The sequence below is a fragment of the Ooceraea biroi genome, chromosome 6 (assembly GCF_003672135.1).
Source record: "Ooceraea biroi isolate clonal line C1 chromosome 6, Obir_v5.4, whole genome shotgun sequence".
In the NCBI taxonomy this organism is placed as follows: Eukaryota; Metazoa; Arthropoda; class Insecta; order Hymenoptera; family Formicidae; genus Ooceraea; species Ooceraea biroi.
In genome coordinates, this window is record NC_039511.1 from 3,317,293 (window position 1) to 3,331,964 (window position 14,672).

At 42.4% G+C, this 14,672-nt stretch overlaps 1 protein-coding gene across 3 annotated transcripts in view; it reads right to left on the bottom strand.

Moving 5' to 3' along the window:
* Positions 1-9,664, bottom strand: part of LOC105284085 (phosphatase and actin regulator 4B) — a 227,287-nt gene extending 217,623 nt beyond the window's left edge. Inside the window, exons 1-2 of one of the 3 annotated variants that reach the window (XM_026970287.1) lie at positions 9,263-9,664; positions 7,047-7,669 (exon numbers count right to left, since the gene is read on the bottom strand). In XM_026970287.1, the coding sequence (XP_026826088.1) occupies positions 7,047-7,095 (49 nt within the window). In that variant the 5' untranslated portion in view covers positions 7,096-7,669; positions 9,263-9,664. Of the gene's footprint in view, positions 1-7,046 lie in introns of all 3 variants that reach the window. The other 2 variants (XM_026970289.1, XM_026970286.1) reach the window with 2 other exon arrangements.
* Positions 9,665-14,672: the final 5,008 nt, after the last annotated feature.

Below are 14,672 nucleotides of genomic sequence, written 5' to 3' on the forward strand. Positions count from 1 at the left end.
GCTTTTTTTTTATGGGCATTAAGGACAGAGATCCCTCCTCGTATCTATGAACTGGAAAAATTCCCGAAGTGTCGAGATGCCTAGGGACTAGTATTCAAGTTCAGTGACTCAGAAAATGGCCTTGAAAAATTGTTGAAATGTATAGATCAGCAACATTAAAAATGTTGTATATATGTTATATTCCAATAAATGAACGAAGGAACCAACATACTCGAAGAAGCTTTTCTTTTACGGACATAACAAAAGTTTATAAAGACATAATTATTCTGTCGATAATTACATAATTTTATATTTTGTTACCTTTCGCAAAAACTTTGTCATACACAAAGACCTTCATTCCAATTTTAATAAAATTACTTAAATAAGTTTTGTCAGAAAGTTTATTCTTAAGATTATACGCTACTTCGACGTGGCAGTTCGAGTCGCCAAGAGATTAAAAGTTATGTTATAGTTAAGAGATATTCATAACGAGTTTGTCGAAGTTGTGATATTATGTAGTACTTGTGCGTTGTTTATGCATTGTTTATGCATTGTAGGTACGCGGAATGCAAGTTCCAAGGAAGATGTTAAAAATGGGAAAATCCGAAAAATCTTACGTGACAGTTGCTGACACTCGTCTGTACAGATAGTGAAAGACGATAAAAGTTTATAGCTATAAAACGTTGGTCGTATAGCAACGTGCAATAACTACACGGGTTAGCATAAGTGCGGAAGCTGCATGCGATAGTTCACGAAATTTACGACCGTGCATCAGCGCGAAGGGATCGAAAGCAGAACTTCTTTTCGGATAGTGATAAAATGCCGCATCAGACTAATTGCTTTTCCGTTTGCACATTAAATTAACGATGATTGAATTAAGCGCTGTGTAAACCGTTTTCAGAATATACTTTCGCAACTGTTACATGGAGAGTAAATGTTTATCTATTCTTTAACAGGAGATATCGCCTTTCATTAAAAACAGTACGTCATTCAAAAATCGAGATAAAGATGAGGAACGTCAGCAACGATAGTAGACAGCACGGAGAGTTCCCTTATTCTCAACCGTTCCCTATAATCAGCGCTTAGTAACCGTAAACTGGCGTTGAAGGCTAACGACGCGACGCTTCCCACTTTTTAACGGAACGATAAAATAGACGATCTTTTTATCGCTTCCTCGAGACGTCCGTCAGGCCGCTGACGTCGTGCATTTATCCTCTATTCTAGCCTGCGAGGAATAGATGTCGGGCTTCAGAAACGAGCGGTGGCAAGCGAGCCGCTTTACGGCTTGGTAACGAGCGTAAGTTGGACGGTCTCGTAATGGTCTGCCCGCGGACACAACGGTGTGTACGCGGCCAGTAAAGTTCCATGTCAACTAAACGCACAAAGAGCGGCGCCGTGCTTGCGGACGGAAACTCAGCAAAACGCTTATTCCGTCGCGGACAGTGCTCTCGGTAAGTCTGGCAAATCCGATCGAGCGACTGTCGCGAGGGTCCTTAGGGTGCCTCCGCCTCGCATCCGGACCACGGTGCACTTTAAACTACAACTACGGTGTTCCGGGAGGCGAGGGCGAGGCGATCGATAGAGTACCTCGCATTTGATTCGCGCGAATGCACAACGGGAGAAACGCCAACGATGCATTCGACGGGAACGAGACGTTCCACGGGTCCCATGAGAAATTACGTAAGCGTCAATAAAAAACCATTCATACTTTGCACGAGGTTCAATCGCGTGTGTTTCTCGACACCGATCCCCGGCGGGGAAATACCGCTTCCGAGTAGCATGTATCGTCTCTTCTCCTCATGGCGAATAAATGAAAACCGTGATGAAGAATTACACTTTGGTTTCCCATCGCACGATGGGATGCATTGTAGTATATTTTTCCAACAAACCAAGAAATGTTCGCATCAACAACGTGTGGACTAGCGGAACCGGAAGGCCCTCCGAACGAAAGGAAATCTTAACAGGGCTTTTGTCTCGAAGGTCGCGGTGGCGGCACGTTTCTCTGGGGTGACTACGTCGCCGGATGAAGTTGGGGACGCTGCCAACTCCGCCAGGGACTCTCTGGGCGAGTCTCGGTAACGCGGCGCTTAAACGGAGATTCTCGTGAATATTTAACGAAGTGCTAAGAGGATGAGCTTTCCCGAAGGCGTAGCCCGCGTGGAAGCGAACGACAAACTTGCCCGCCTGTACCCTTTTCTTCCTTTTTAATCCCAGCGCTCGCCACGCGGTGCAAGTGTAGCCAACGGAATGGGTGCGGTCGCGCTCTCTTTTCCTCTCGAGCGCGAGGATCTGCGACTGGTGTCACCGTGCGGCGTTTAACGTTTGCGGTTTATTACGCTCGCGGAGATTAAAGGAGGTTTCTTTGGATTGCGCACGAGACGCTCGATGATTGGCGTGGCAATTAGCTCAAGCAGAATTGCATTCGGCTGAAACACTTATTTTTCACGACAAGTCTCATTGTGTTCTCCAGTGCGCTCCTCGTTACTTTAACATCCGTATAGACTTCATCGGTCCGCGTCCTGTTACGAAGATTGCGTAAAACTCGCTTTTCTGCATATCTGTGACAAAGGAGACGTATTCCCGCGCAAAAATATTGCACGATCACCGGTCTTTGACCAGCTCCCGAAATTGCGCTTTCCCGTCACGTAACACAAATTTATAATCTCGTTCACGATCGTGATCACGTACGCGCGTGGAAAAGCACGGGCGAATGAAGAGATGGACGAACGACAAGAAACGCGACAGTACAGCGGGATACATGCCGATAAATGTTGGCGCGGTGGTGGTGGGTTCTATGTTTTGTCAATCCCATAGGAGCGGGTGGAACGTCGCGGGGAGGGGAAAGAGCTTCAGGTACGCTTTGAATATTCATATTCTGGAGATTGCATGCTGATTAAATGCAAATTAAATTAATCTCCTTTCCGGTTGACCAGATGGTTCACGGGGTATCCGCTAATTTGAGCGTGGCTCGAGAGTGCCTCCCATACTTTTAGCACGCTCCTCCCCTCGAGAAATTCATGGGATTACCACCATTTATTTCACTGTAGGTGAAAGCGACGTCTCCATCGTTTCCGGCATATTTATTCCGCCGATAATTATCAGAAGCACGAGAAGAATGCAAATCGTTATCCAACCGACTGTGATCACTTTTAAATCATCTTGGATCGCAAAAAGAATTCGAGAATTCAGTTTATCGCGACACTGTAACATTCCGTTTTGTTCGTAATGGCCAACTGGAACGTAAATTAGTTTTCACAATCTCGCGCGTCGCAATGAAACTCGTCCATTTTCCATGGGTTACTTCCACAGATTACTACTTCTATGGGTTACCCGGTCCTCGAGTTGGTATTTCAGAGTGAAGTGTGCAACTTCGCATTAAAGTGATAGGCCAAGCCCCGAGTGACCGCATGAATACCAAAATACTCGAAATATATTTAGTGCTTGTAGTATTCTTGATCGCCTCTTTAACGCATGCGACGAGCACATTATATTCACTCGCTAATGCGACATCTCTCGCATTCCTCGGAGTCGACAGTTCTGATTTAATTTCCTGTCAACGCGGAAATAACAAAGATGAATTTCAACCGACATTTTTACCGGCCAGCATGCACCGTAAACCGTAAATGACTGCGCGAAATTTAATTCTTGCTGCGAGATTTAATACCTCACCGACGTGCGAGTAAGCTCGTAATGCATGTTGATACGTTTATATCGCGCGAGTGAAAATGCAAGACGGGATGGATTTCAATTAAGTCAACGTGAATGGTAAATGGTATATCTCTCAAGTTATAAAAAAATTTCTTTAAAAATGTTTCTTATTACTCCATAAAAATATCGCGCAATCGAGTTATATACTTCTATGATTAAAATTTTAATATTCAGCATAATGCTAAAATGCAATACAATAGTAACTGCTGAAAAAGAGGAATTAAGAAAAATTCTAAACTAAAAATGAATTTAAAACAGATCATTTTCAGAACCTGCTACAGAGCGGAGAGACGTTTTGAAGAGAAAAATTCGTATACTTAATTATTTTCTGGCTGATACGATTATATAGTCACTATATAGAAAATGAAAACTACAAAACTATTATAGGTTTCAAAGTACAAATTGTACACGATAAAGAAATTGTCAAGAATTTGAAGGATTGAGAAGATCTACGCGGAAACGTGTGCAAAGTAGAAAGACGTTGCGAGTCAAATTGAGATACCTCCTCATGGAATTGCTCATTACGGCACCCTCATTGTTTTACTCGTAAGCTTGTTTCCGTGATCGCGTTCTTAGACAGAACGATTCTCGTTTCTCCGCTGGGCGGAGAGAAGGAACCGTCTACAATAGGTGGACATGATGAACGCGTGCTCCCGTTACCCTTCGATCCCTCACGACCGAAGATAGTTCCATGGCGCAGTCGCCAGTAGAGAATAGAGGAAGATTTATGGCAAAAAGAAAAGGTATCCCGGTCCATTTGTATGGCTCCTTGCATCTCTGCATTCTCCTGCGCGCGCGTCATGAATGCCCGCAAATCCCTCAGACTTCGCACGTATCTTTGAACGGCGAATCGAGACGGTCAGTTCACCGGAGGCCAAAGTGGCCCCTTTATCAGGACCGCGTGATTTGTCAGCCGAACTTCGCCCCGACAAGAGTACGACGAAGTGCAATAGCGGTTCCTGGCGCTGATGCCCTAACCATGTTTGCGGGTTCTTCCTCTGTCAGATGCTTCTACCTGCACCCAAGTACCAGCCACCGATCGTCGGAAGGATAATAAAAAGTGGTAATTGTGGCAGATTGAATATTGCGACTGACATCAGCGATATAGTTTTGCAAATATATTCGTTCTTCCAGGACGAAAATTGTCTACAAAGAAATGGGCATTTTGTTGAGAGCAACGGAATGCGATTCTATTCGCTATAGTGACCAAGATTCGCGCCTCGAAGCTAGAAACGAAATGATACGGAAAACAAAGTGTAAATTGCTTTTCTTTTCGGCTTGACCGGGTGCACAGTGAAGCGCATAATTTATCGAGGACTTTGCATGCAACTATGTTCTACGATGGCATCTGTAACTTTTCTCATACATACTTTTCGCGCAACGCGACCGACATCGGCGATACATCGTCCTCTCTCGAGAAATCCATCTTGCCTGTCACTCGACTGGTGATTTGGGTGTGAAAAATCGTGCGCGGAAGTCTCGAAGAAAACCTGAATACTTTATATCGTAACAAAAATTTCCTTGAATTTCACTTTTGTGACTTTTCTCGTAATTTTTATGCTTTGCATACGTTACATATTTATGTTGTTATTTTGCAATCTATAATACGAATGTTCAATCGAGGATAAAAAATATTAGATACTATAGTAATCGACTTTCCACAAAAGCATATACAGGGTGGCCCATTTTAATTTATACAGTCGATTTTTTAAAACACTAAAAGAGATACGAAAAAATGTTTCAGACAAACATGTCACGATTTCGAGGGGGACATAAGATGATACCATTGGTTTGACCTTGAATAGTCGTTTGAAGGTCACGCGAAGATCACCTTCAATTTCTTAAATTGAAACCCCAACTTTTTATTGCAGATTCTTATTCTCCATCGAAAAGTAAGTAACTTTTGTCTGAAACACTTTTCCGAAAAATGTCATCTTATGTCCTTAAAATGATCTTCAAGATGAGTTTTGAGGACATTTTAAGGACATAAGATGACATTTTTCGGAAAAATGTTTCAGACAAAAGTTACTTACTTTTTGATGGAGAATAAGAATCTGCAATAAAAAGTTGGGGTTTCAATTTAAGAAATTGAAGGTGATCTTCGCGTGACCTTCAAACGACTATTCAAGGTCAAACCAATGGTATCATCTTATGTCCCCCTCGAAATCGTGACATGTCTGTCTGAAACATTTTTTCGTATCTCTTTTAGTTTTTTAAAAAATCGACTGTATAAATTAAAATGGGCCACCCTGTATATGACATGATGTTCATGAATTCATGAAACGAGACATTGATTATTTCGATATTAATTACCCATAAAAAAACCATCTATTTGATTGATCTGCGGCGTGAAAATACCGATCCAAGAGGAGAAATCTTCCACAAGTTGCGAATGAGAGAAAGTTCGTCAATAATCTAAAGCAATGCGCTTAAGTCGTAACTACAGCTATCCTGTCTGTTGCAATAAATTAGTTAATTATTTTATTGCTCTTAATCAACTAATGCTAATAATTCAGCATAACTAATAGCGGATCATTCCAGTTAATTATCCTTCATAAAATAATGAGATTTGCTTATGTCACGTTAAAAGCCCTCGCACAGCGCTCATAATGTAAAGCGTCATATGACATTCGATTTAATGAATTGTGTCTATTATTTCTCTTGCATAATAACAAGGAATGTTTAGAATCGCGCGCAATTATCTGCGAATTACTGTTATTTATAGTCACCGATGTACTTTGAATTATCTTCTCTATATTAATATACGATTTCGCTGACGTTTCTACAGTTCTATATGTCAGATGATAGCATTATTTCTGGTAAAATTGCGAATGGCGGCGATGATGACGATTTTTGCGTTCCATAAAAAGCGTTGACAGTGTACCGTGTGCGGATCGATCCCCTCGTTACATCGTTGTGCCATTGCAGGGTACACATGGCGCGCTACGCTGTACACCCACTACATAAAAATACGTAGGCCCTATAAATGCAGACATGACGTACAGACGTTCTACCTGCGCAGGAGAATCGTTTTTTAGACGATATGGATTTGGCTCGTTGACGTAACGAGTTATCGAAGCGCAACGATCACAGTACAATTATAACTATCGATTCCGACGTTATTTATATGTCATCCGGTGTCCCGTATGAAGAGACTATTTTATTTTTAATCAAGTAAAAATTCGCAACTTTTATCAAGGAGTATCTACTGGAACTACTTATGTGTTACTTGTAATCTCTCTCTTATAATTTCATTATATTGTTTGATTTTATTATCGATCTTATAATTTATATATTTTGTTTTGGATCTCCGAATCTAAAACCTGATAAATCACGGTTCCATCCACCTTTGCACTCACCCTGCGAGTAGATCGGGAACTCTCCGTCGCTGTGGCTGTGGGTGAGCATGCCCGTGGAGTAGAATTGCCACAGCGCGCGTTTCCTACTCTCCTCCGACGTGCCCGCGAGAACCTCGTCGTCGTCGGCGAGGCCCAGCAGACTCACCACCTCGGAGAACGACAGGTTGGCGCCGCGAACGCTCACCGAGGTGAGGCACCACAGGAAATGATTTAAAATGTGATTACGTTTCTACGTGGTGCAATCGGCGATTCACCCAGATCTAACTAACGCATTACGTGGCACCACACACGCGCACACACACACACACACAGAAATCTCCAAGATGATGATTCGTATGAAATCCGTCGTGTAATATCCCGTACAGCAGAATTTATCCGGAGTGGCACTGACGAAAGTCATCCCACCCGCAACGAATCGCACAGCCAACACTTTGTCCCTCAAATTTTTCGATCAGAAATCCGCACATTTGTTCGTATGTTTCTCATATGACCCGTTTGTCGCACAATCTTAAGCGACACTGCATTCCGACGTGGATACCGTTCGCCTCGATGTCATCGTTTCACTTTGAAAAGGCTAGCAGGTGTGACGCAGCGATACCAGGATGACAATAGATCGATAAGACCTTGGAATCGAGAAAATATCATTGCTCACCGGGAGAAAGTTAAAGCGTCGATAGGTTTCTCCAGCGTATCAAAATGAGTTCGTAATTTAGTTTAATAAGTGTGCTTTGCCGATTCTTTTCTTTCTGTTCGGTTTTTTCTTAGCAAGGTAGTCGACAGAGAGATTTGCAAGTTAACTATCTCCTATGGGAGAACTATGAGAATTGGATACACTTCTCGTAACAATACTTTCGATACAGCGACGTTCGACCTCGATACAATCACGTAATTGAGAATAGACAGATATTATATGACGACCGAAAGCGCGGCGGCTCTAATGGCTGTCATTGGTTGTTATTGCACAAGAGCAAATCAATCGCAATGCATATAATTAGCGCACAATTTCGATTTCAAAGTATTCTTTGAAATGATATCACCCATGAATATCGATGAGACAAAGCACAAAGCAAAACCTCAGATCCGATCGTGCAAATGACAGTGAAACAGAAAATACGGAGGCAAGAAATATTAATGGTTTATTCCCCGTGACAAATCGCTAGTACTTTTCCGTAAGTTCATCTAAAAGAAATCTTCCCACAAATCAAAATAAAATTTACCTTGCTTTTCACTATTTTGCGCAGTTCATTACCATTTCAATTATTGAAATACCGCATCGTTAATAATCATGCAAAGCGGCCGAAATCAGAAGGAATATTTTATATCCGTCGAATTAAATTACTGCCGTCTGTCGCAAATAATCATAGAAAGTTATTAATCCACTTGTTCCTCGCGTACAGCGATTCTTAACGGATCGACGCGAATAATTGCAATATTGCGACAGAGATTGAAGAGAAAGATACGCCACCGTTAAAATACCCGGATTATTTGTTATTATGGTTTATCAAATAAAAACGTTTTTACCTGCGACGCACACAATTAACGATCGTTTTTGTACGTGCAAATTAATACGACGCTATTTATACGTTGAAGCCCGCCGAGTTGATCGATAGTTCGCGAGCTGGAAGGGTCCAACGAGAAACTGAACCGCGCCTTTGTTGGCGGAGAGAGGCCAACCTCCTTCAGACGAATTGAAAATTCGTTGCTAATAGCGATCTCCGATAGCTCCCGACGTTTAATTTCAATTTGCAGTTTCGTCTTCCGTCGATATCTAACGCGACCGTTTGCTGCTCCGCTTCATTGGCCGCAGTAACGATTGCTTTCTATTTACGTTTCCGCGATCTGGTTTATCGCACAAGAGCCAACACCGTACAAAAACATTATCGAAATGATTGGTTTTAATCTACTTTTCAAAACGAGATTGTTTAATCTTTTTCACATTTACGCAATTATCATAACATTAAATTCAAGTTTCAGAGATGCTCTTACATCGATAACGTTCGTACGTGAAAGCTTACTCGAGACACTTTACTTGTCGAGATTCACGACGAATCGAGGTCTTATCACGCATGGTGACGTGGACGAGCGAAAAGATCTCTTTCGCCACTTTCCGCGGATACCACCGACGCTTCAACTCTCAGGATTCACGATCCCACGCATCGATCACCTATCGATGATCCCCGGCAATTGAGTTAAGCTGCAATGGCATATTTACCAACCACTTTCATGTACTCGGACGATCGTCGAGCACGATTAGCGTCGATCTATCTAGCTATCGCCATCGCGCTATTCGTATCCTCCTAAGGATCGGCCGATTGCTCCGGCTTTCTTCAATCAATCTTCAATCAATCACGCACGTTTTCGCGAACACCACCATTTACCACGCACCAAACTCTCCCTTTAAATCCACCTACGTCGAGCTCGCATGATATTCCGTCGCGCGACGCTAGCAGGAACCGGAACCGGAAACGAGACGACCGATCGCGAGAACGATCACGACTACGATGGGACGTCGGGAACGTCGAGCGCCGGAATGAGGAAACGTGCGTCCTACGTGCGACGGAGCGGGAAGGACTTTCGTCCAGGACGGGTTCGATGCGCGCACTGGGGATGAGAGAGAACCCAGGGAGCAACCCGGCGGAAGAGAGAGCGGGGCTTTGACACCGGGCGAGAACGAGAGGGCCAACCGGAGGGAGATAGCGCGCCAACCCACCAAGTGGAGAAAGGGAGATCGAGGGCGGCCAAACGGCGCAAGCTTAAGCTTCGACTGCCGGGCTTCGAAATACGCCGCGCGCCCGCCGTGTATGCGAGTTCACCATCTCGCTCAAACGAGATGTTAAAATTAACATTCTCTCAATTAGAGGAAATTAGTTTCGTTTCTGTTCCGTGCGCCCGCCGCCAGAATTCATGCATATCGCGATTTCTACGGCGTGATCGAGCTGATCATCAGCTAACCACGCTGATTCGAGCTCAAGTCATCTCAGTGCTCGATAAAGAAAATTCTGATCAAATTTTGCCTGCAATAGATTTTCGCTAAAAAGTGTGATAAAGGAAATCACGATATCGAAAATATAAGTATATTAGAATGTGACTATAATTTTGGTAAAACGATTAGATATTACGATTAAATTATTTTAATTTTATTATACAGATTGGTACGCAATAAACTATCGAGGATTACACGAGTAGAAATAGATTCGGGCAAACTGGTTATCCCAAGATTAAGGCATTCATATTACATTGGCACTGCGACCGTTACATGAGACTTTGGGCTCGAGGGATTCAATCAACCATGTGGATTCACCGCTCAGTTACGATGTGTCTTCTCATACGGAACATCGCGTAATCCTCTTATCAGTGCATTGTACTAGCTCTGATACTTCCCGCTCATTTGCTGGATCGCGTGCGACACGCGAATCTACCCTACTGCAACGCGTCGATCACGGGTCGGATTACGCGCGGTGTATCCTATACATGCTAGTCGCGGACTTTTCGGATGTCTGCGAGAGGTAGATCAGGGTCAAGGTCGTCCCTTCAAGACGGAGCAGAGAACGGTGGGCGCCGATGTAATTTACGGGCACCCGCCTCACCCGCCGTTTCGACCCCGACATTACTTATCGACTGTCGTAGACCCGCAGTCCCTAAAATCAGAACCGTGTCGCTCGCGTCTCCTCCGAGGTGTCTTCTGAGACTCGAGGACTCATTCTGAGCGCGAGAACAACTTGAATTTATGATTGGGATCTCCGTGGACGCCACGGAGAGGACAAAAAGAAACGTCAGCCACAGCTGGATTTCGCGCGAATAATGACGACGACTGTGAGCGAACATAATCGCACGGATGATAGTAAATCTTTTTCAAGGGGTTCTTCCCTCGGTCTTCACACGCTGACAAAAGCTACCAATAAATTATGTACATTCTCCGAATGCCATTCCTTCCAAATACGCGTCGAGTTCGGCAAAGTAAGTATTTCGTAATTAGCGACGACCCCTTTTATTCCAAATTCCGGAATTTCTGATGAATTCGAGGACAGATATTTGCAGAGATCCCTAATAAAATCGTAGGTTCCACAATTTGTATTGAACAATCCAAATTATCGCACGGAAACAGATATCCAAATTTCTGTCTCTCGAATATCTTCTTCGTGATTTACTGAAGTGTTAAGCAAAAGCGCGAAGTGGAACGTTTTCGAAATAATTCGATTTCAAATACTGTTTTTAATATTTTTCTAAAGTGTTTAATAAATGCAAAGCCGAAACTAATCTAAACGTTCCCAATGATTATTCTGTAAATATTAAATCTTTAACGATTCACTTAATCGTATCGAGAAGAAAACACGGAATTAATGATTCAATTAAAGATTTTTCCGAAGGTCTATTAGCGTATATTTTTATCACGATACGATTAGATTGTTCAGTAAAGAACGCGGAATCACGATTGATCAAGGATATTTCCGCGCGCTATTAAATGATAATGTAAAATTGTAGCTCACCCGTGTCGCCGTTGCTTTGCGTCTTGGTCGATTCGCTATCCGTAATTTCGCTTGTCGTAGCAGTCTTTGTCTCCTCCGCTAAAAAGATACAAACAGAATTGTTAAGCGTTACACTGCAAATGTATACCTAAAAAAGTCAAAGAAATGGTGGAAATAAAAATTAACTTTTTCAAATAAACTGTAGTAAAAGATATATGTTATGTTAAAGAAAATGATTAAGTACGTGATGAAAATTGTATGCTCTCGTAAAGTTTCCTTCTTTGGTAAACTATCTTAATTTCGTAATATATTCAAAGCAACGCAGCCATAAAATGTAGACATTTGCATGTAAATTTAACTTACAATTCTCACGAGCGAAATAATACATAACATGTTTCAAATATAGCGCAAGGATTATTCATGGTTGCTGTTGTTCCGATTTATGGGGAATGATATTAATCTGCACACTTTCCTAAGGGAATTAACACTTCCTACAGCGGCCTCTGTGAAGAACCGCACATATTACAAACGAAAAAACGATATTAACAAATTATAATGTGATATAACATTTTGAAACAATTTTTATTTCCAATTACCTCCCTTTCGATAATGTAATCCAAATCTTTGAAAAAAAGCTAAATGTTTCTTAAAATATTTCACACAACGAGCATTACCATCATATTTCGGTTGGCAACTGCAGTCGCGATAGTACCAGCTGCCACATGGCCTCTTATGATATGTAAAGTGCATGTCTTACAGAGCAATATAATGAACTAAAATATTCCTAAATTTTGCATTTGTTAATTTAGGAATACTTGAAATATGTTTCTTGCAGATTATATTTCACAATAATTGCGTCGAACTTATATATTGAAAGAAACCTTTATTCGAACTAAACACGAAAGTTTTCTCTACAATACCATTAACAGTAAAAGCAACAATTTCTAAAATTATCAGAATTAATAAAAAATACGTATAATATTAAACTGTTAATAGTTTTTTTGCAATAATTGCTAAACGATATAGAGCTTGAGAAACCACAAAAATACCAATGTCAAAATAAAGAAAGGCAACAGCGCAATAAGTGCAACAAAACGCCGAGAGAAACTCGTTACATTTTTTTGCGTGCAACGTCTGATATCCTGCCTGATTCACTTATGACATCAGACGAGAACGCTTAGAATATTTCGTGAGCTACGTAAGAAATATCGTGGTAGAGAGAAAGGAGAAAATCAAATTCGCAGAACTTAATACTTTTGAATAACATATGTGTGTACGAAATAAAAAGTAGAAATAAAGCAACGTAAAATATTATAGACAAAAGATAAATTTGAGAAATTACTAATTTTGCTCATTAAAACTGTATAATTGTACAATGATATATTAATTATGACATTGTCGACTATTTCAAGATTGGAAATTTTAAAAAATGGGGCAAATCAATTATATAGATATCGGATAAATTTTCTGGGAAAAGGTGTGTTGCTGACTCTCAAGATAGCAAATTTTATCGATTGGTCACTGCGTATTAGTATTAGTATCACAACCTGATTCAGGTGGATGTTTCCCAATCTCCTGTCCACCTGTCTAGGAATAATCTTTCTATCAGGAAAGTACCGTCCAACAGCTTGGTCCCGAGCTGTCGCGAAAATTATTAAAATACGAAGGAACAATTAAATACTATTGTACTGATATTCATCGCAAGTAAATGGTCTGCTGTTGCACATGTCTTAAAATATCGGTAAAAATCGCAGCATTCAGTCGAAAATTAATGTTTTCTAAACTTGCGTTTGTTTACGTATCCGATTTTATCATTTTTAAACAGGAATTAATTAAATCGTGAAATTTTCAAGTATTACAGAGGAGCTTGATACGCCAATGTATGCGCAGGGATTATTTTCGCCCTCGTGTTTATTTAACGTATTTAAACCCATTGCGTCTCGTGATTTACGATCTAAGCCATAACATGAGATCTTTTCCTCAAATAATCTAGTAAAATGAATAATATATATTAGTCCATATCTTACTATACGCATAAAGATAAATAATTGGTAGGTTGCTCACGCTATTAGTCGGTAATTAAAAGATCAAAGTTACATAGTTACGAAACTCGTCATAATTTTGCATATTGTTTACATAAAACTACGTGCGGCTCACTTCACGTTCAGAAAGAGCTGACCCGTTTCGAAACGTGACATGTTACATCTCAAGAAACACTTCACGTGCACGTGTGCAGGCTCGACCAAATCCCTCGGCTCACAAAAGAGCACCGGGCAGCGGGTCGTCGCGCTACACACCTGTCCGGCATGCGTGCGAGAGCGCTCCGTGCCACTTGTTGCATGGCCGCGCTCGGCACTCGCGTTTAAATAAAACTTGCTTGTAAACTGGAGCACGCGCGGTGCTGCTTTCGGCGGGGGCTCACTTACCAGGACGGCCGGATGGGTCCTCGTCCCCCTGGGCCCCCGATTCCGGAAGAGCCGGATGTCCCGGTGCGGATGCGGCACCGGTTACCGCGCTTGACACCGTCGCCGAGTCGCACAGAGTTTCGGCCATTTTCAGGTTAGCTCTCGCTCGCGCTTAATCCGCACGGCGCGATGCGGTGGCCAGTTACCTCGTCGGATCGCCGCGCGTTCGAATGCGGCCACCTTTTTCGAAACCTCCACGCACGCCTGGCCCGTGACACCCGCGACGTGTCGGTGCTTACGACAGGTGGCAGCATCGCCACGACGCGCGCTCGTCCGACATCTCGCGGGCGGATTCGAACGAGAGCGCGCCTTCTACCGATCGGAGCGAATTCGCGATAGGTACGTACCTTTGCCGGGCTCGATTTACTCGACTTTGCCGGAGCACTCGAAGACAAAGATCTCGATTATCCGGCGATGAATCGTGTTCGATCCTCGTCATTGCTGCGAAGTGAGGCGAACTTCCGAAGCGCCATATTGTGGCGAACGCGCGATCCCTCGTTCGGGCACTTGCGACGACTCGATTTCGCGAGAAATATCACACTTTCGGCGTTGCCACGGTATCATGTTACTTAAAATATGACGCGCGACACTACCCAGTAAGCAAAATGTGTGCAATCTGCCAGCAGATTGGCAACAGATTACTGCAGAAGGTGATAGCAAATTGGCATCCGTTATGTCCGCATTAGGATAGTGAT